This window comes from Nipponia nippon, unplaced genomic scaffold, assembly GCF_047370975.1.
Source record: "Nipponia nippon isolate SJK-2023a ecotype South Korea unplaced genomic scaffold, ASM4737097v1 scaffold_6, whole genome shotgun sequence".
Classification (NCBI taxonomy): Eukaryota; Metazoa; Chordata; class Aves; order Pelecaniformes; family Threskiornithidae; genus Nipponia; species Nipponia nippon.
Genome location: NW_028262380.1, coordinates 67699489 through 67722034, shown reverse-complemented (window position 1 = coordinate 67722034; position 22546 = coordinate 67699489). Strand labels below are relative to the sequence as shown.

General features: G+C 37.8%; 1 protein-coding gene across 4 annotated transcripts in view; it reads right to left on the bottom strand.

The window, feature by feature from the left end:
• Positions 1 to 22546, bottom strand: part of TTC29 (tetratricopeptide repeat domain 29) — a 308070-nt gene that overhangs the window by 1524 nt on the left and 284000 nt on the right. For 3 of the 4 annotated variants that reach the window (XM_087736791.1, XM_087736792.1, XM_087736794.1), the window contains one exon: positions 8676 to 9009. The exons of the other annotated variant lie outside the window; for it this stretch is intronic. In XM_087736791.1, the coding sequence (XP_087592917.1) occupies positions 8876 to 9009 (134 nt within the window). In that variant the 3' untranslated portion in view covers positions 8676 to 8875. Of the gene's footprint in view, positions 1 to 8675; positions 9010 to 22546 lie in introns of those variants that run through there. 4 annotated transcript variants of the gene reach the window in all.

The following is a 22546-nucleotide window of genomic DNA, read 5'->3' as shown; positions in this document are numbered from 1 at the left end:
GCATTAGTGCTTTAGATTTACAACATCCTTAATAGTAAAAAAGCCTAGAAGGTTTATTTGAAAAACACACAATACAGTAAAAAGTCACAAGAGAAGGAAATCTAAGACAACACAGAGGTGAGCCCCGTAAGATATAATCCTAGAAATACAGAACTGGCAGGGGATTTCTGTTCTTATTTCTTGCACTCCCGTACAGCAGTTCTCAAACAGGCTGGTTTTGCAGGATAGGTCCAGGTGGGACCCCAAGGAAGATGCATTTGGGAGAAGATGATGGCAAAGACAGCACTGAAAGGTGGCAGGCAGTAAGAAGGCTATTGAGGGGAAGAAGTGAGCAGTGCAGAAAGCAAGAGCAGGGTGTGGAGGTTGGGTAAGCGAGGTTGCCTGCCACCTCTCAACGTGGTCTTCCTAATGGGATGTGATCAAAAGAGCAGGTGGCTGGGATGCAAAGGCTTAAGTCCGCACCTTTTGGTAGCCACATGCTTCCTTTGCTCCCGCGAACTGTGATGCTCAGCCTTGTTCCTTCCTTGCTCCATTTCTGCACCAAACTCCCACCTCCTAGCTGCACTTTCTGCTCTCTTCCCAGCGACTCTCCAGCAACATGCCTCCCTCTGCCTAGTCACAACCACACCATTCCCTGGGGGATTGTTTCCTATTTTGGGAACTACTGATCTGGTTCACCTCCTCAAATGAAGAAAGTGCACATATATCTAGTTCATCCCTGACATCTATTTGTCAAATCTATTCTCAAAGGCTTCCAATGAAGGCTGTTTCACAACATCCCTAATCTCTCTGTTCCAGTGCTTCACAGTCTTATAGCTCAGTTTCTTCCCTAATACGTCAGATAAATATTTATTGCAAATTAAGCTGATTTTATTCTTGTTCTACCTTTGGTCAGCATGAAGAGCAAAGGAACACCGTCCTCTTTTATAACAACTCCTTACAGCTTGAGAGACTGTTTTCCTTCCTCTAATCTTCTCTTTTTGAGGCTAAGCAAATGCAGTCTTTTCAACATTTGAAAGGAGCTCATGCTTTCTGACCTCTCTATATTCCTCGGCTGGATCCTCCTCAATTTGTCACTACCTCTTTGCACTGTGATGCCTGAAACTGGATTCTGTCTTTCAGTCACAGCAATACCAATGGTGCTTATATGGCATCCTAATTTAATTCATGTCCAAAATAAATACATTAATCCAGTTCTGGTGGAGATGAAAAATAACGTTCAAAGCAGTGTCTCTGCTGGTGCAGTGTTTGGAACAGATGCTACTTTGTTTGGAACTACTGGACCACTCAAGACTCAGTAAAATTTATGTTTCATCATATCATAGGTTTTTATTAGGTATAATTGCTAACTAGGACTTCATCCATAGTTGTATGCAAGTAAGAATGGGATAAGTAAATCTATGAAGAATATCTGAGAGTTAGCGTAAGTTATCATACGAAGTCTCATTTTGTAGGAGGGCAACATGCTAGTGGTTTACTTTGTATTTAACAATGTAGTTATTCCAGGTAACGTTTCCTGAAATCAGGCCTAAAGTACATCAATAGAAATTCCTTTACTAGCAGACCACGTCTAAACAAAAAAAATCCAATAAAACCTAATTGAATACAAGGGGCTCTGCTCACGACTGCACAGTCTATAACTTCTCAGTTTGGCTTAGGAACTCAAACAGTGTGAAGAAGCTGAGAGCCTCATGCAATTCGGACATGCTAAGAAGGGGTCTGGACTACATCGCCCCACCCCGGCTTTACACCACTGCAGCAACTATTGCTCTTTCCAGTGGAAGCTCATTGTTGAAAAAGTGGTGCGAGACAGGTGGGTGACTCAAGCCCAAAATGTGACTCGGTACGTAAAGTAACATGTATTTGCAAGCAAATACACATAAAAGTGTGTCTCTGACAGCAATGTGTCTTACATACACTGTCACATGCAAAAAATGGTGGGGATGTGTACATGACAGATAGAGAATTACAGCATAAATTGCTTTTCTCATGCACCTTTTGGCCTTTTGCCTTCACACTTGGACACCGAGTTATTATTGTCTGATTAACAGTTCTACCCTCCCAGCAAATATGAAGCATATCAGGGATAACTGATGGAATACTGAGCCATAAATGTTTTCTTGGCATTTGTTTGGCCTGTGCTATTTGGGAACAATAAAAGCATCTCATATTCATAATGATAATACATATATACCACCACAGATCACACCATCAAGCATTCTCCTTCTATCTTATTGTCTTGCGCAAAATGCAGAGATAAACATTAATATGTATTAATAGTATGTAAATATAATTAATCATAATAGGATGTTCCTGACATATTATCACTGCTGTTGATAAAATATAATTAAAATTGTCTCGTCAAATTTTCAGTGCAGCTAGAATTGGCATCTCTGTTCTTGCTGTTCACATGTATCTATCTAAAGATTGTCACACTTCTAAAAATCTCGTTATTTCATTACGTTCCTGGGAGAAAGCTAGGCAGAACTGCTAGTCCTTTACACAATATAACTAGTGAAAAGTCATACAAAAGAATGAAAGCCACACCTACAAAGACTGAAGCTAAAATAATCACTAAGTCCAGAGAGGACAGGAATTTTAGGCACCATTCTCTTAAAAGTTTATAAAGAAAATGAAACAGGCAATATCGGTGTTCCTGAGCTTGCATGCCCATGCGATGGGAAAGCATTCAAATCCAAGTTCTGCATTGTTCAGAGACTGTTGGACTTTATTAAACAAGAACTCCACTGAAAAGCTCCACGAAATGATGAATAATCATAAGAGGACTATTGTTTTGGGGAGCTGAAACTGCTTTGAAAAAAAAGAAAGGCGGTATTTCGAGGAGATGACAAAAGTAAGAATGAGAGTAGCATGCAGAATGTGACCCAGAAACCATTTTCCACTGTCTCTTCCAACAAAAGAATGAGGTAGGATGTGCTGACAGTAGCAGGTGGTGGGCTTGGAGACAAAGGAAGGGGTTCTTTGTGCATTGCCAACTCATCCTTGGAACTCCCTGCTGCAGGATGCTGAGGATGCCCTCATTTTCTGCAGGCTCGAGAAGTGACATGGCAAACAAATAGGAGAAAAGTCAGTACCCCCTCCTACTCTTCCACTACAGCTAACTTGCTTAAGTGGCATAAACTCCTATAATACCACACCTCAAACACAAGATAGCAACAGTGCTGTTATGTTTTTACATGTATTTAGGTACATGTATGCAAACAAGACCATATCTGCAACTGCTGTTAATGTGAGTGAGCTCTTACTACATTGTAGATACAAAAGTAGTAATATAAGGCAATGCAGTGTTTTCATTACCTCTCTTTTCCTTTAATACAATTAACTCCACGTCTTCAGACTCACTATTAGCCAATACTGTACTTTCGTCACAAAAAGGAGAGAGGGAAAGCAAAACTATCTCACCGTATTCTTTATACCTTCCCCATGATTTGGCACGGTATGCTAGATTATCAATTTGGCATAATGCAGCTGATGAGATATAATCCATTATTGTAATTTAAAAATTACTTGCATTTTTAAAGGTCACACAGCTGTTTTCAGTTATATAATCTGTTGAATGATGTAATGGAGTAGGAATAAAGACACAGCAGCAAATGATACGACTGCCGACAACATCCATGTCCCACACTTGTAGAAGATCGTCCTATTTCTCTTCTGTCTTGATAAATGAAAATTGATGCAATGCATTTTTAAAAGCAGATTGGGCCTACATGTTTAGTCATGTATCCTGACTAGGTTCACTTGGAATGGAGGCAGTTGTACTCGGAGGTTTTATGAATATAAAGATTAATGAATTTGTACAATTTGGGCATGCAAAGCATTTTTATCAGGCATATTCCATTTAGAATAAGCAGTAAACCATATATAAGGGTTGTGTCAAAGTTTACTGAATGGGGCCCTTGGTAGCTAATGTAACATTTCTCCAACAAATCAAAGGTATTGTTCTATGCTCACATGAATATACAGTAGCCATTACCTTAAATTTAAAACTCACTGTGAGCAGCAAACACACTGTGGGGATATGAAGGCCATATTGTATCAGTGGAGTCTGCAGAGATTTTCTTCATATGGCTTTGCCGGGTTGAAATATATGTTGCAGTTGAAAGCTAAAGGGATTACTTTTGAATAGTCATCACAAAGGTTGATTATATTCGTATATCATTTAGCTGGACCCTGCAGGCTATTATTCCATTAGCTGCGCTGGCCCTGCACTGTCAAAAAGTTGATCATATAATGTAAAAAGGTTACATTCTCTGTTAAGGTATGTGAAGTAACTTGAAACAGTAATCTTTTAAGAGCACTACAGCTTTGTACTTGAAGGTAGATTGCATTTAAAATAAATACCCGCAAAATGGAATAAATACAATAAATCTACCTCTGTTTCCTATTTTTCCTACTTTGAATAGGCCGTATATAATTTGAGTAAGTTAATTGTACCAGGTAAGATATTGGTTATAGAGTATTTTTTCAACATCAAATCCGAAGAATTATACCTCAAAATAGCTGCGTCTTTACGTGAAACGCTTACTGAAATTATGTTTCTGGTGAAAACGATTTGCTGATTATGTTTCCCTTGCACATGCAAACACACACACACATTTTCTTTCAGTGCTTAATAAAATGGATCTTCAGATGGTTCCATTATGTGGATGCCTTAATATTATTTTATGCTAAAACATGGACAGTGCATTAGATTGAAAGCATCTTACTGTTCCACAAGGCAGAGTAATCATGGACTATCCCTAGATAGCAAATGCTCCCATTGGGGAAACAATACCAACAACACAGGCTAATGAATCACAGTGGTTATTAATCATGGGCATTTGCAAGAGCCATATATAATAGAGATGAACTCTCAAGATTAGAAAGGTTAGAAGGTGGGACCGAGAAAAGGACAGGAGATCATCCAATTGCATTTTAGAATAAGTTTACGGACGAGTATTTGCTTCAATACAATTGTGCCCGTGCTTGCTTCAGTCTTTCTAAGCAGACTGAAAAAGAGAAACAATTTCGTCAGCTCGGTTCACTTAGCTTTCAGATCCTTGTAGGACAATTTGGCAAAAATAAATAAATAAATGCACACATACAAGACCCTTAGGGCTTATGGCCTAGTTAGAAACAAGACAGTGCTTCTTTTATTAGACAAAGTTGTTTAATTTAGATTGTAAAAGTGAGAGTTGGTTCTCTTTTCAGTATACCGTATATATTATTCAGGGCGACGAATGAGTCTTTATGAGTACAAATGGAAGCCTTTAATGAACTATAGCAAGCATTTGAGCAGGTAGGCTTCTCTGAATAAAGGCTTCACAGATGGATAAGTTTATGAATGAGAAGCAGAATTTATTTTATATGCTTTTAAGGAGCCTACTCAGACTATGGCACTATAAGGAAAGCGCAAGGTTTTTCTGGTTTGGATGAGAAAACCTAACAGGAATATGAATTTTTCCCTGCTTAATAACTTCCATTGTTTACTTATTCATATTCAACAGTCCTCAGACAAGCTAATCTTCCTCTCTCACATAGTTTGGGCACGTGCCAGACATTTGTACAACAATGGAAATCCCTCTTGATCTTACATTTTTCAGTTCTTTTCATTGTGAAAGTTATACACTAGTCTGTGACAATATAGCATAGCAGCATCATTTGCACAAACCATTTGTTGAATATCAACTTTAAATAACAGCTCTATCAGGTTGGATTGTTGACTGTAGGTAGAAAAAAGGGATTTTCTCAAGGCCAAAATATGACACTGTGTCTTTTGTGTATCTGGAAGTTAGATCCATCACAAAAATTCTACACAAATTTTAGTGACACAGAAAAATCAGCTTTGAAAAACAGTCATCAAGAAGATCACGTCAGACATGAAGAAACCTAAACAAAATAGCAGCCAGTTTTTAGTTTATAGTTTTACCTTTGCTGTCAACAAATTTTACATGAAATCCACACTATTAGTTTAAAGTTTCAACAGAGCGTCTTATCTCTGGCTCTACTCCAACCCAAGGCAGGGAGAAATTAAGGAAACCATGTTTCAGATTCAGTATCTTGAAACTTTCTCAGTTGAAGACAAAGTTTTCCAGCAACACAAAGCAGGCTGAGCATCTGGCCAGCTGGTTAACCCAGGTTTCCACAGTGCAAAGGAGAATTCCCAGAAGGCCCGGAGAAGGGTTTCTTTTCCTTCACCCCCCAGCCAGATGCAGAATAAAGATCACAACTGGAACCTACTTGCTCTCTCCTAAAGACAGGACAAGCCCCGGGGGAACTCCCCGAGAAAGCAAAGTTCTGAGCAAAGTGGGGCTGCTCGCTCTCGTGGTAGAAGCCGAACTCACCCTTGGCTACCTGGACGAGTTGGTGAGGAGAGAACATACACACAGTAAAAAACCACTTCTGCTGCCTCTATCTCTACTGAGAACCATGAGCCACCACTAAAGACTGAGCCCAAAAGCTACTTAGAAATCTTTATGAAAGGAAATCCTTATCTTGCTTACAGAACTGGTATTTTATAGTCCTGGAGAACTTTTGCCAGCATTTTTAAAGATATGCCTATAGGCTTTTACAAAAATGTGTACATCTTAATGATACCTGCACAGAAGTTTTTAACACACATCTTTAGAGTTATGAATGAAACCTAATCTCATTGCAAAGGGCAAAGAAGCAGTAAGCGGACTGATGTTTCAGACATCATCATGATCGTAACGGAAGCAGCACGTTTGTTCCCAATTTGTGTGCAGAATTATCATCGCTACATTCATTTTAAAGCAAAGCAAGAAGCAAAGCAAGGTATACCAGGTGCTCAGTAAATAATTACAATACAGTAGATGTGAAAACACAGATTTCAGGCATAGCAATGATTCTAGGACCGATTCATGCCCAAATCAGTACACTGAAAAATTCTTGCTGTCTTCCCCCAAATCACTACAGTCCTCGTCTTGTAAAACTTTAAAATTTTCCTGCTTGAGAGCCCACTTTATGCACTTACTATGCAACCTTCTTGCATGGCTACACATAATACCTCATACCTTATCCTTTACTCATACAGACATACTGCATTAAGTCTGTTAAGTACTTGTTATAAAGGCCTCATTAAAAACTGCAAGACAGGATAGCGGGACAGTTCATAACTGCATTTTGTAAACACCATCTTCTACTCATTGAGCAAAATATGTCACTGAACAGATCAGCTCAGTATTTACATCACTAGCAGTGTGTGATTTTTATTTCTGAATATGCAGCTTGATGTGTCTTCAAAGGATCTGGCTGTCAGAGAGTGCTTAGCACCCCTTTCTCTGAAATTCAGGTCCCTCAAAGGTATCCCAAAGGGAGGGAAAGCTGGAAAGCTCAGATTACTTAAACACTTCCTCTTGCTTAATTATATGCCATTAGCATACTGAGGTTCAAATACAGGATCAGACTGCTCTGATTAGAAGTATCTCTGATTTTAGTTCTTTTTGCTTTTATCTCTGTATTTTGACATGAGCGCTCTATGTAATTTTGTTAGAGAGTTTCTTGTTCTGCAGATCTCATTCTTTATGTTCTGGTTTGGCTCTGCTGTTTTCTGGCCTCTAAAGACTTACCTACTCTTCTATAATTATATGTAAGAGTACTTCATGGTTGAGGCTTCTTTATTTCAGCATCTCCAGTGACTACTCTGCCTGGTGGCTCACAAACTGTGTATCATCTGAGGCCTCTATAAAGTAGGGGTTTTTTTTGCCTGGGAAACTGTCTTCCAAGAGCTTAGCCAAAGGTATCTTCTGGGTACAGAAACAGAAGCCAGTGAAGCAGAGAAAATCCAGCAATGCATCTGCTATGAAAAAAACGATGCCAGGGAGATTTTTTTTTCTCCTTATCTGACTTTAGTTTTACATCTTCTAATGCATCTTAGGCATGAGTGCATCCTCTCTGGCTAAGGAGATGTAGGGGAAGCATCTGGAAGATTATGTTCTTTAAAAAGAAGATACAGAATTCCCTCATGGAAGTATCAGTTTTCTTGTGACTGAGGTTTTCTGGGGAGAATATCATTCTCTGTAGCAGCCAAAGTCCTCCTCTAAGATTGAAACAAAATGCTCCTACTTCTCTCTTAACAAAACCAAAAACCCGGCAGAAAAACAGCTGCTGGAAATTAAGGTCCAGGTTTATGCAGGGTCCTTGCATTCACATGTGGTGACATGGATATAACGCTATGTGAGATACCTCTCTCACGGACACTTTGGATAAGCTGCTTTGTCTTAGCTTTCCTTGCTGATTTTACCAACAGAGTGAGATCAGACCTACTTCTCTTCACCAGGCATTGGGAACAATACATTTCTTGGTCAAAGCAACACTGAGTGTTGGGTTTCTCCCTCTTAGCTTTTGGAGTTATGGCCATGTTCTTTCAGACAACATGGGACAACTTGAAAGGCCACTACTTTTCTTCTGTCTTTGCAGATAAGTAGAGAACTCCAGCTTTTAGGCCAGTCATCCGCTTCTTTTGAGGAGAAATAGATTCACATGAAAAAAAGATTACACTGAAAAATGGAAATGGATTTTCTGTTTTATTAGCAGTCAGCATAAGACTTGCGAGCTACTTTAGAAAGTTAGAGAACTACAGAGATTTTTAAGAACAGGCCAGTAGAAGCTCAAATTCAAAAATAAATGCTCTGGCTAGTCTGGGACCAATCCTCAAGTGATGCAACCAATTCAGCTTCACCGACGCCAGCATGGTTACGTCAGCTTTGCCAAATTGCTTCAAAACAGGTCTTTTTAGAAAACACTTAACTTCAGTAATTTTAAATTCACTTTGAATTACGCCATAGCAATCACATTGTTTTGCTCTAGGAACAGCAGAACTTCGAAACATCCACCAGGAAAACAAATGTCTTCATAAAGTAGAAGATGTCGCCCTGCCACTCCACTCCTCGACTGCAGCGTCAGGGCTGAGATGAGAACCACCACTGGATACTCTCAGTGTAGCAGAGACGTAAGGAGGCTGAAGGGAGGCATGGACTTCCAGGCCTGAGGGAAGGAAAGCAGTGACAGCTGACCTGGTTTCTCTTGGACCTTTCCCCCAACCACGATGCAAGGGGAGAAAAAGGAAACAGGGCTGTTTCTGTGTTGCTGCCATAGGTTAGACTGTTAAGGGAAGGTTTGACTTTCAGTCCTGTCCCTCACAAAGGCATCAACTGACGTGGAGGCAGGCACCATTTCAGTTACAGCTGCTGCCAGTTTGAAATGCCTTCCTAAGATGTGGTAAATCACGTGAAGTCACCAGCTGAGAAACAAGGAAAGAATTTGTCCCCAGGGCACAAGCCTGAGAGGGATTCTGGCAGACTTTTTTTTTTTTTTTTTTTTTTAAAACTGTTCTCACAATCTAGGAAACCAGTTTTGAAATTAACATAGGTTTGAAAATATCACAATTTCCCCAAATTCACAAAGTGAATGTGGAATTTAAGATGATTTCAGCTGTCTGAATCTGCTGCAGACCTGGGGACCCCTTGACTGTGCCATCATCCCCTTCATGGGAGGAAGCGAGAGTCTCTTTGGTAGCTGGATAAATCCCAAGCATTAGGTAGAAGACTCTGGGTAACAGTAATTTGACAATTTAACACCAGACTGTCCTCAGATGAACGTTTGGTGCTTTGACAGGAAAGCAGGTCTTCCCGATAAAAACAATAGATTTGCAGCTTTCCCCTTAAAATCCATGCTGGAATCTGTACGTTCTGATCAAATCATGTTCCAACCTCATCACAAAGCTCACAAGGTATAATAGACAAAAATTCTTGCTATAAATTATAATAAGACACCCCTGCTTGGAGGTTTAAGAGTCTCCAAGCAAAGCCTTGTTCCATCGAAGGAACATCGAGGACTGCCCTTCTTCCAATAGCAGAGCCCTAGTTTGATCCTGGTGTGTAAATTAATTTATTAGGCATACAACTAGAAACTGTTCTTTGGCTTCTTCTGGTTTCTGTTTAGATTGTACCTATTATATTATGAACCAGCTAAGAAGAATATTTGTAATATGAAAGAATAAAAATGCCAACCTTTCGCAGAGGCTTTATTCGAACTGAGCATTGCTTTGTGGTGAACTCGGCAGACCGTGCTAGAGCAGCGCCAGGCCAGTGCGCTCAGTAACACTAACAACCATATCCTTTACGCGCATCTCCAGCGACCGCGTAAACTCAGCGTGCACAAAGGGAGCGTGGTGGGTCACATGCAAGCCTGTCAGGCAGATGGCAGCGGGCTAACAGTCTTGGAAAGGTTTACTTGCCTGACTGCAAGTCTCTCTGGTGAACTGCTTGCTGTGGCTCTATTTAATTCTTAATCTTTGCTTCTCTGTTTAATTCCTAGCTGCTTTAGAGACCTGTTGTAACACAGCAGTTAAAAAAATATTCACATGTACTGTCGGGCCTCCCCAAAGAGCACTAACTTGACACGTAGGCCGTGACAGCTGGGCTTGGACTACTAAGAAATCTAATCCAGGGTTTCCATCATCTCAGTTGTTGCCTTTCTTTCATTACAGTTTGACTCAGCCCCTAATGGATTCAGCTTTATAAAATCAGAAAAAGAGGAAAAGAAAGCAATTTATTCATGTTTCACTAGAGCTCACAGAAGACACGAAATTTCTCTAAAAATGCAAATTATTTTGTGCCACACAAGTGAGACTGGGCAGCTAAAGCTCTTAGAGGAAGGCTCTTTCCCAGGGCTAATGTTTTTATACCCAGTGATTGAATAAATCGATCCCTTTATTATCACATCTCTTTTACTCTCCTTTTTCTTCAGAAGAATATAACCAAAGGTACCAAAACGCCCTTTTTAATTCTAAGAAAATTGATTATGCGTGTTAATTTTGTTTTTAATCCCAGACATATCAAAATAAACACCATAGACGTGTGTAGCAGAAATCAATATCTCTTAAGCATCAAGTTGGTAAAAACAAGGATTTAGTAAGAATCCAAGATGTAAAAGACTAATGTACAAACTAAGCCCTTATTTATGTAATGTGCCTTTATACAAGCTCAATATAAACCTGAAAGAAACTATTTCAGAAGAGCAGAAATGGTTTACTTGCAGTGCATCAAAAATGACCCCGTAAGACCTCCTTTACTGAGATAGCCCAGATATTTAATGTGAACATATGTTTTTAAAGGATTTCTTGTCTTATGTCCAGTCATTCTTGTTAATTCATGGGACAGCATACTGCAGATGTGTTCTTTTTTTATGTTACATAAAGCAAAAATTACATTTAACAAGTGTAAGGTTGGTCATAAAAAATAAATAAAAATAGACTCTTAAAAGCTGGGAAATCACAAAGTGAAGCTATCAGTCATTCTTATTGAGAAGGGTGAGGACAATGTGAAATAAAACTTGCACATCTATGAACAGACATTCCTAAAATGCCAGCACTTGGCTGTTATTTCACATTCTCTATAGGTTGCTTTCATCGGTCCAATATTTCTTCCTTTAGGGTAAGCTGCAATGCACATTTTCACTTGATGCCCTTTCTAGTCACTGACTTCAATTTTAATAGTAATTAAATTAAATACTTTTAACCTATCTGCAAGTTTGTTTACTTGAAAGAACAGAAAACAAACTCCGTGGTAGTTTTCGTGTGTTCTACTTCTGGGTAAGAACTTTAACTACCTATTTGTTTTAACGGTAGTATTCTTCATTCATGTAATTGTTTAATATGCAAATAAAATAACTTTCACAATGATTAGTTTTCTAATACTTCACCTTATTGATATGTACACTAATCATACTGTTATTCCTGGTATTTAATTCTGTATGGTTTTACTCCTTCCTGAGTGCAGATGAGAGAAGCAATACCTCTTCAAAAAAGGAATATTCTCTTCTACTTTTTCCTGACACTAAAGGTCTTCATCCTGCATACATCATTTGTAGCCAAGTACTATTCTCCCCAAAACCTCTTCTGAAGGTGGCATAAGATGGCATATTCAAAGACTTACTACAAGGACTTTCTAATTAGAAGCTACTCTTCGAGATTCGGTACAGTATAAATTCAAGCCAAGACATGGAATCAAAATGGCTTGTGAGGCAGCGAGGTCAGATTTCCTTTTATCAACACATAGCAGACAGACAGAAAAGTTGTTCCTTTGGACCACTCATCACCATTTGACACTATCAAAAATTGCTGTCTCAGCTCAGCAAAATGGATGTAGTTCACAATAAGTCAACAGTGAGACTTTAACACAGTTGGAGTCTTTCCCCAAAGTGGGCACTTCTGGAGTAATGCAATCCCAGCACCAGCCCTCTTACTTGGAAAGGTCCACAAGGATTAAGTCGAAGTTTAGTTCTCTGTAACACCTGGGTACAGCCGTGAAGGGGAAAGATCAGATTAGACAGTACCAAATGCCAGCAACATGCAAGTGACTTGCACAGACCAAGATACTTTGATTTGAAGCACAACTGAATGTCTCATTTTGATGTGTTATTTATGTTATTGATAATGTTACTTGATTCAGATCAGAATGACTACATCCATGGAGGCACATCTGCACATTAGCTAAATCACTTCTGAATTTTGGTCAATCTTTCTTACTATTTCTTACTAGACTATTCCACATGTCTAAGTGAAATTCAGAAAGAGGAATCATTCTGTGGTCTTCTAGGACATTGTTAGTTTAGCGATCGCTGAGTAAATTCACCTATATTAGAAGTACAGGCTTCTCAAATACACATCTTTTTGATATATTTACATTCACATTACTGTTTGTAATGGCAAAAAGCTTCACAATTAAAAATTATATGAAAAGGCAAGTTTAGTATGAAATTGGTTTTCCTATTTTATAGGAAAAACATGTCACAGAGAGCAATATTTACAACTCAGTTCCCTGGGAGCTTTTAAGTAATGCTGTGGCACAACAGAGTATTTTATTATAACTTATTCTGAAGTTTAATTACACACATGCACACAAAGGATTTACAAATAAATAAAGACTACAGCTATGAACATTTTAAAAGTAGTTTTAGTAGAGAAGCTTGAATTATGAAATGTGAGAGATCTGTTTTGAAGAGTTCTGAATCTGTTTATGGACAACTAAATTTATTAAGACAATGCTAATTAATTATTTTGTATATAATATGTTTGCTAAGGAAATACCTATTCACCTAAAGTAAGGGTAAACATCACTGCCAAATTAGTGGTTCGGGTCTGGACTGAATCCTAACTTTGTAAAACTTCATTAACCACTGGGGGGATAGGTACTAAATAGTTGTAATTTTTATAATCTGAACCGAATTCTTCCATTAGTGGCAACTGAAACCTGGTGATTCTAATGAAACCCTTTTTGTACAGCTAGATATTTTCTGTAGAATGTTAGGTCAAGGTATTTACCTCGCACTGAAGTCACCAAGGGAATTCAAAATCTTAAAACTTGTATTCCATCTGTTCTCAATTATACCAAGATTAGGGTTGAAGCTTACTTCTAAAGATGGTATATAAAAAAAAAAAAAAAAAAGAGAGGGAGAGAGAAATGAAAAATACACTAACTACATCCTCAATAGTCTTAAAACAGACCATAAAGAACTATCTTGAATATAAGGGAGTTATGAAGGGAATAATAAGCTACTCTCCCAAAACTGAATCCCTGAATCAGGCATCAAGGAGTGCCTGAGAATCTCAATCTTTCAGTTTACAAGGTTGAATCAATACCATCTGAATTTTTAGGATCATAGCCCAACCGTAGCATTCACATAATACAATCTTGTTCATTGCAGTATTAATTCCTACCTTAACAGAAGTCCCTAATGCTTTATTTGTATGGTTTCTTCAAAACTTCACTACTTTTAGTGTCTGTCCTAAAGCTACCGATGAGCCAGTTCATAAAAAAAAAAAGTCTGTTCTTGAGTCAACATTATCCTTTAATTTAAAAGGTCTTCTAACTTGGTGTTTATTCATCTGTGTGTGTGTGTATGCACTCTGCTAACTATGGTGGGATTTGGAACATGCACTAAGTATTTCATTGTATGTGGAGCTTACACCAGCAAGCTTAAAAGGATACCTATCTGCATATTTTTTTTTTTTAATATTGCATTATGATGCTACTTAACTAACTTGAAAGCAAAGAGGCCTTACATCTGTAGACAAGGCCTTAATACAAAAAGGTTATATAATATCAATCTAAGGTTACATTTTTACTTACATACTTTTATGCATTGTTCTTTTAAATGTAGGTCTTGACTATGTAAAGAAAGTAAACAGAAAAACCAGCAAGCTTAGGACACTGTAAAGTGAAAGAATAAAAGTTAAGCTGTTGAAAAAAGGACATGAAATTTTCGTTCTTCGATTTTTTTCCAAACATTTAAACAAATCATGACATCTTAATTCAAGCATACATCACACACTTGTGAGAAAATGTAATTTGGTAAAAATGTAATATGCCAGCTTTAAAGATAACTTTGAAAAGCTCACACAACATACCACAGAGCACATACCACATCTTCGGAAATTTTCAAGTTAGCAAGCCTAGAACCTTTCAGGATTCCTTTACAAAGAGACCAGCTGGGGCGGAGGGGGGAAGGGGGAAGAATAAAGGGTTACAAATTGCATTTTTCATTTCTTTCAAACCCCTGCCCTCCTTTTTTGGGTGACCAGGCAAAACTCTTAGAAGATACAAATGTTTCCTTCTTTGAGGGCTGATGCTTTCCACTGTTTCACTACATTCATGCATTCCTAATTCTTTCTCTCTCTCCCTTTCTCTCAAGTACCCAAAGACTTCTAGGGTAGCTTCACTGAACTATTCCCTTCATTTGTTTCCCCAAAGAGGTTCAAATTTTTCCTCCATTGACTGATTGATAACTAACACAGTGGTATCTGCCTAAGTCAGCAGACAACTTAAAGCAATGTCCCTTGAGGAATAAGCTGCTGCTTCTACTCCCAGTTTGATTAGGATGTTATCTCTAAATTCAAATAAGGACACTTTGCTATCAAGCCAAACTTCATCTCTGATTATTTAACCAGAGGCTATGAAAAAAGAACTAGGAGTGAAGACTGAAGTCCCTGTGAGGAAAGAAATGCAGGGAAAAGATGGAAGAGAACCCTGAAGACAGCAAAAATGTGAAAAGAAGGATGAAGGAAAAAAGAGTGGAAATGGTCATGAACGATACAGCATTTTTTTTTTTCATACGACCAATGAATAAGACAATACAGTGAAGAAACAGCAAGTCACTAAAGGTTTAGTTAGCACATAAGGTTGTATTCTGTCACTGATTACTGTGGAAGCTTTGCCTGAACTTTTCAACACGCAAGAAGGAAGGTACAGATGTCTCTAACATATAGCTCTTAATTAAAAGCAGAATCAGGGCCTCTGTAGTTTGACATGCCTGTCAGAAATTCCCTTGGATAGCACAGGAGAACATAGCTGTTTTGCAGTCGCTCTGTATTCTGCTCATTCGCCACTGACGCAGAAACCTCCGCACTGTTACAACCCAAGAACATCAACTCGACGCTCTCACTGCACCTACAAATAGCTGATGACTACCTGTTTTTAAACTGAACTCTAATATTAACTTTCACGATGCCAAGATATTGGAGACAATTTTCTAAAATAGAAAAGCTGAAAGATTTCAGGGGATAGGCATAAAAATACAACTTAGTCCATTGATTTATTTTGAGGACCACACGAAGATAACAGAACACAGATTTCAGGTACCACATCTCCACAGACTGCATTGTTTTCCGATTTCTGTTTGTGTCCTTACAATAAAATAGTGGGAAAAAGCATGATTGCATGCTTCTTTTAATTTTTTTTTCCCCCAAAAAAATACACCAAAAAAAAAGTTAAAAGAGAACTTGAGGAATAAAAGATAACAGCAGAATGATGAAATGTATTCTTGGGATGGTGGTCACTAAGGAAGACCTCCAGCAGAGATCTACATCAGTGTCTTTATTTTCTAGGTAAGAGTGAGAGGAACAGCCCCAACTTGAAACACCATTGGAGGAGGATTAGAACAAACTGAGAAATGAATTGGGCAAGAAAGTGGTATTTGCTCAAGAGGTTTAAAGGACATGTACATAGGTATTGCTTAAATCGGCCTCAATACCAGAATAAGACGAAGTGCTAAAAAAGACATTAATTAAAAACAAGAATCTTCCATGGGAGGAGAGACCAGTAAAAGAAAATCTGACTTTCATACTAGGCAAATTAGCTACAACTCTAATAAAGGATATAACGATAGATAAGTGAATTAAAATGGTATAATGAGGAAAAGAAACCAAGATAGCTTTTGTAGAGGTCTCATGAGATTATTGTTCTTTTGAGGAATGCACAAGGATCTGGATGAATATTACCTGGTTGATTAGATTCCCAGAATGCTTCAGATATCTTCTCTAGATTAATAACTAGTTAAAGGTAGGAAATAAAAGTAAGAATAGATGGATTGATTTTCACTATGAAGACAGATCAGTAGTGAATTCAACAGGGATCTAAGGCAGAGTTTGTACAGTTAAACATTAAAAAAAAAGAACACAAAATGTTAGTGAGCAGCAAAGTGACAGAATCTACTGCTGATACAAAATTACACAGGGTAATCAAAATAAAAACTTTAAAGAACTTCAAAAAGATTTCGTGACTGGGCAATAAAGCATCAGATAAAATTCAGTGTTGATAAATGGAAATTAATGCACATGTGGAAACCGGTCTTTTATGCACAGGGAGATTGCAAGCTTCAGCTTGATAGAAAGATGACTGATGGTGGGATATAAAGACATGTATGTATTTTCATGAGCTCCATGAAGAAAAGGAGCGAGAAATGATAACTCGCTATTTCTCATGGAGCAAAACTTGAGGGGCAACAACTGAAATTGCAAAACAACAGGCTAAGGACAGATTTGAGGAAGCTATTTTTTAGCTGCGAAATACATTTCACCTTTCTTCTGTTATCTTTTATTCCTTGAGTTCTCTTTTAACTTTTTTTTGTGTGTGTCTTTTCTGGAAAAAAAAATTGAAAGCAGCATGCAATCATGCTTTTTCCCACTATTTTATTGTAAGGACACAAATAAAAATTGGAAATTGAAATGAGGTGTCTTGGCCGCCGAAGTTACGCAACAGTTAGAAATACACTGGACAAGTTCATGGACAAGTATAGGAAAGCCTATTAAATACAGCGGGATCTACATTCAACAACTTCTTCAGAAACTCTCTAGCTTGCAGGCTGCTGAAGATGCGGAGAGAATACCAGATAGAAGTATTGCTTCCAAATTTACTATTCTTATGTTTTTTCCCAATCTGTTAGCCACTGCTAGACAGATACCAGACCAGATAGACCTTTGATCTGGCTTACTACAGTCATTTTTTCAGTATATCACGTTAGTATTAGAAACGCATGATCTCTAATTGTGGAGATTAGAGAAGGGTTAATATAAAAAACCTACATAGGAACTCTTTCACTGGTTTGCTGTATGAAATCAGATTTAACTTACCTCTGCTAAACACTATCCCAGGGTTTTCATCACTCTCTAAATTCCATATTTTTGGCCACTAAAAGTCATTCTATTAAACCTGACATTTTCTGAGCATTAAGGCCTATTTGGCTTCCATTCAAAAGCTACTAGCAAATGATGGTTTGTGAGTGCTGATCTTTCCAATATATGGAATGACTCTTTTGACTTGCAAAAATAACATTAATTCTACCTGTTGTGCTAATGTAAAGGCATTCAGACTGTTTTTCTACAGTTTTTATCAACAATCGAGCATAACAGCATTGTCATAGAAAGACTGGACATTAAACTATTATCTCAACACTTTACACAAGAGCTAGATCCCTTGCTCTATATACTGAAATTGAGAGCACACTACTAGTTACTAAAAATCCCAACCCAAGCACTGATATTTAAAAACAGAAGCACTATTTCCTAGAGCGAGTGGAGTTTACAGGCTAGTCTTCAGCTTGCAGATCATCTGCAGCAGCCCTGTGGGAGGATAGTTTCTATAAATAAAATATTTGTGAACAGCAGTACTCACAGCATTATTACAAAGTCCAAAAAAAGATATCAAAGGGCACTGTTGCATGTGTTGAGCAACAAGTCTGCATTTTTTTTTTCCCTGAACAGTTGTATACTTCTATACCATGCCCAGAAAAAAAGAATTTTTAAGGTAGTTTAAAATACAATGCAGGACACATTTTTTAAAAACTAGTGATATGACTTTTGTGTGTACATGGAATTAATTTTACCTACTGAATTAGTTATGGTTGTTACCATTTTTACATATTTTGCATTTGACTGAGGATACGTTCTGAAATCATTGCTTACACCCGAACTCTCTTTTTTCAGTGGAAGAGTGAAAGGCCAGGGCAAAGGTTGAGAAAACCTTTTAAAAACAAGGGAACATTGCCCTCAAATTTGGTGAACTCCTGTGCTGTCCAGGCCTTCGCACACACACACTGGCTCTTGCTCAGGCTCCCTCATTCCTGGCAGAGTGACCTAAAGCAATTGTGGCAGGACCATAGAGACTGGCGATGGGTAAAGAAGCTCACAGGAAAATGAATAAAGCTCTAGTCTGTATCACCTTTTAACAGAGTCTCTGTCAACAGCTGGAAAGTTGACAATGTGCACCTATCTCCATGCTTTCAATTATTATATATCTATTGTCCTCTTCTGTGAGGGACTTTGATCCACTAAGGAAGCATTGGTCTATGAGGCCATGGGAAAGAGTCCACAGAATAATGTTTTTAATCGAAATGTTGTTACGAAAACTGCACGGTAGTTCGCAACGCATCTTGAGGCTCGACCATGCTATACTGTTCAAATAACGTGGGAACCACCTTGACTCCCCATTTATGTGGGGTAAGCCCAATTCCTAAGTGTTTGTTGCGGAAGTGGGGAGGACTTAGGTAGGTACAGGCTTTATGTTTTCTCTGTTAAGCAAAATGATAAAGGCTTCAGGATTTGGGTTATAATATGGCAATGAAAAATCCTTCTTCCTCTTCTATTCTTTCTAGTACTGAACAGATTCAGTTTATAGAAGCTTGTGTTTGAATGGAAATGCTAAATAATTCTTGGATAATATGTTCATAATACATTTATCATTTACATTGAAAAAAATGTGATAGACTAGAAACCTGCATAAATGTATGAAAACAAGTTCATCAAAATACATCACCCAGCACGAAGTATATGCCAGCAATGAGTCTGCCAGACACAGAGGCAGTAATACAACGGGATATGCAATCTTAGTTCTTTGTAAACAGAGCATTGCACTGAGTTGATTAATGTGAAAAGCATGGATGATCCAAGAGCACACTTTGGGATTAAATATTACTACCAGACCTGCACATCATTCAGTGAAACCTGGCAGGATTTTTAATCCTTGAAAGTACTGTTACTGCATCACAGTCCAGACCTTCAGAGATGCTATCACTGGGACAAATACAAGTATCTGTATTGATCTTGCTGTTTCCTCCCACGCAATGTCATTAGCTTCAATCAAAGACTGTAAAATATAGCTGAACCTCGATTTTGCATGACCACCGAGCATAAGTCTTATGGGTGGCAGTAATTTATGACAAAATTTTATGGCAATCTCTGGGATTTTTAGGGTAACACACCACGCAAATAGAAATTATTGCAAGCTAATAGATTTGCATGCAGATTTGGGTCAGATTTTTCAAAGAATCTCTGGATCTCATGAAGTTATCGGTACCAGTATTAAAAAAAAAAAAAAAAATCTAATTTTCTTCTGCTGTACTAATGTAAAAATGTTCAATTTGGTTCCTAACTGTTATTGTCCACAACTGAGCATGACAGCATTGGTCACGGAAGATTGGACGTTAATCTCTTAAAATGATGTAATTTTTATTTTATTTATTTATAGGAAGTCCCTACCACAAGCTCACGAAAGAGAATGACCCCATTTTTGCGATTAATGTATATGCTGACAACGCTATCCTTGTGGCTTCAACAATGCATTTTCCTAAAACATAGTCATTGCTATGTCCATTCTCTAGTAATCACAATATCTTTAGAACAAACCTATTCCAGCAAGCTTCCAATGCAGATTTTTTTTCCTGCATATATTTCAGTGTTGAAATAGGAACTATGCAGAACATTCCAGGATTATATTATTTGAGCTGAGGGTCAAAGCTGCCTTGTATTCCTTTGGGTAGGATGTGGGAGTTGGAGAAGACTTTAGCTGAGCATCATCCCTAAACAGTTTTGGTGGGGTGTTTTTTTTGTTTTTTTTTGTTTTTTTTTTTTTTTAAACAGACTTGTGCCTGTTGTTCCCCTTCCAGTTACTCTATCTCTGGTGTAGTATAGTATACATAATTTAAATAACCAGGGAATCTCTCTGGGCTCAAAACCACCTGCTGGCTTATATTAGCTAATTAATGGTGATTTATCCAAGTTACTAATTTGAGTGGAGCTGATTGCCTTTAGGAATTTTGAGAACATTGTAAGAATTTTGATTATAATTATGCTTATTTGATGGGCAGTCTACTTAAAATACTTTAAAAAAAAAAAAAACTTGCCTGCCAGCTGATTTTTAACTGTGCCAAATGAATGACTTTGTGTTGTTTTCTACTTGTATTCAGGTAGTTTGTTTACTCTGCTACTCAATTTCATCTTTGTCTGGCTCCCTATAATTTTCTCTTTTATATTAGTGTTTATTTGCCTAGCTTTGAAACAATGACTGCTTGAAAAATAGTACTGGTCTTGAACCTGCAGAGCTTAATCATTTTCACAAAAACTAATATAGCAGATTCATTTTAGCCAAACTTCTCTGTCATGCTGACCTGATTCCCAGGGCCTGAAAGTGTGAATTTAATGGTGGTACAATGTCTGAGGTAAGAATATAATAGAAACCTCTCAGCAGTATATCTATTGGATCAGTGTAATTTCTTTTTTCTCTACTGGTCTCAATGTCTCTTAAGGCAATCTAGTCTGCAGACAGCAAAGGAGGCTAGCCTTTTCTTTTACTGTGATCCCAGTGCTACTTATACTAAACAAAGAATCAGCTCCCTAGATAAGGTATACAGTAGACATCTGTTAAACACATAATCCTAGAGGAAAATTTATTCTATTAAAAAAATTATTCTTTTGCTGTGAATTTAAGAGGCTACTACTATGAGGTCTATCCTGAAGACCAGAAAATAAAGTTATTACAATTTGGCTGCATTACTATTGCTTTTTAACTTCAGGCGTGAGGAAGTTTTTCTTTTAATCATTTTCAGGTACTAAAAATGAGAATTATATACTACGTTCTCTAGAAAGTAACGAGAACCTGGCGGTAGATACGTTGGCTTCCAGTACACGTTTGTGGATGGGAATTTAACAGAATTAAAATAATCCACCAAACTGAAGCAACTGTTTCCAATGTAACTCATGCATGAAAAATTCTACTCTTGCTGGATCTACTATCACGCAAATACTCACGTTGTGCAAATTCCTTGAACCATTTTGGACAGACACTTTTCCAACATACTCTTTCAAAACTTCCAAAAATACACAGATTTCATTCTCTCCCTAGGCTTCTTATAAATAAAGTGTATATTTCCATTGGGAGTTATGGGTAATCAACATCTCAAACTGCTTTAAATATTTAGGTATGGCTTTCACTGCCTAATTATAAATAGCCAATATTAAAGAGATCTGACCTTAGGTTTCAGTAAGCTCTTTTCTTGAATAATGAAGGATTAAGAGAAGAATTAGTGAATAACTGTGCTTTTCTGTGATTATTTAAGAAACAAGAAAAAAACACATCAGAGAGGAAAAGTGAGTTTTCAACGTTTACAAAGCAAATCGGTGGCAAAGAGGGAAATAAGTTGCGATCTCATACTGCACAACCCTCAGTGCCTTATCCTTTCCAGATATTACTCTCTATGTGCTTTTCCGACAGTCTGAGTCCTTCCCGTGGTGTCAAATGTTGCTTAGTATGAAAACTGGACTCCATCATTTTTGTTCAAGTTAGGCTGCTCTTTATTGCTAGGCTTTTCCTCTCTGAATAGTGTTCAATGAAATAAAACAGAGAAATTCAGAGTAATTTTTTCACTGTTTATTCATTAAAAATTATCTTACTGTTAAGTAAAAAGTGAGACAAGGGACAGAGGTGTTACAGTTCACTTCTGCAGTTGAACTTGTTCAGCTACATCACAGTAAAAGCTACAGAGCTTTTGTTGTCTTCTACAGCAAAATAACTAACGCTACTGTTAGTTTTTTCCACTACAAAACACACACTTTTTTGGCAGAGAAGACAAAGCCAACTCTCCCTCCAGTTTCTCTACAATCTTTGATCTCTTAATTCCCCTTTCTCCTTCCCCTTGATGTTCTGGTCTCTCTGATCTCTGTTCATCACTACCATCTATGTCTGTATAATCTCCCACTCGTAATAACTTTAGGACAACCAGAGCCCCATCCTTCATTTCTGGCAGACATGCATTTCTTTGGAAATAAAAAGCTAGGCAATCTTGTGGTCTCATTTTAGACCAGTTCGCCAATGATGTTCTGCAGCTCTTTTTGATTATGACCACCCAAATTCAATGAGCAGGTCAGTGAATCATGCCTATGAACACCATATTTACAAGATTTTATAATAAT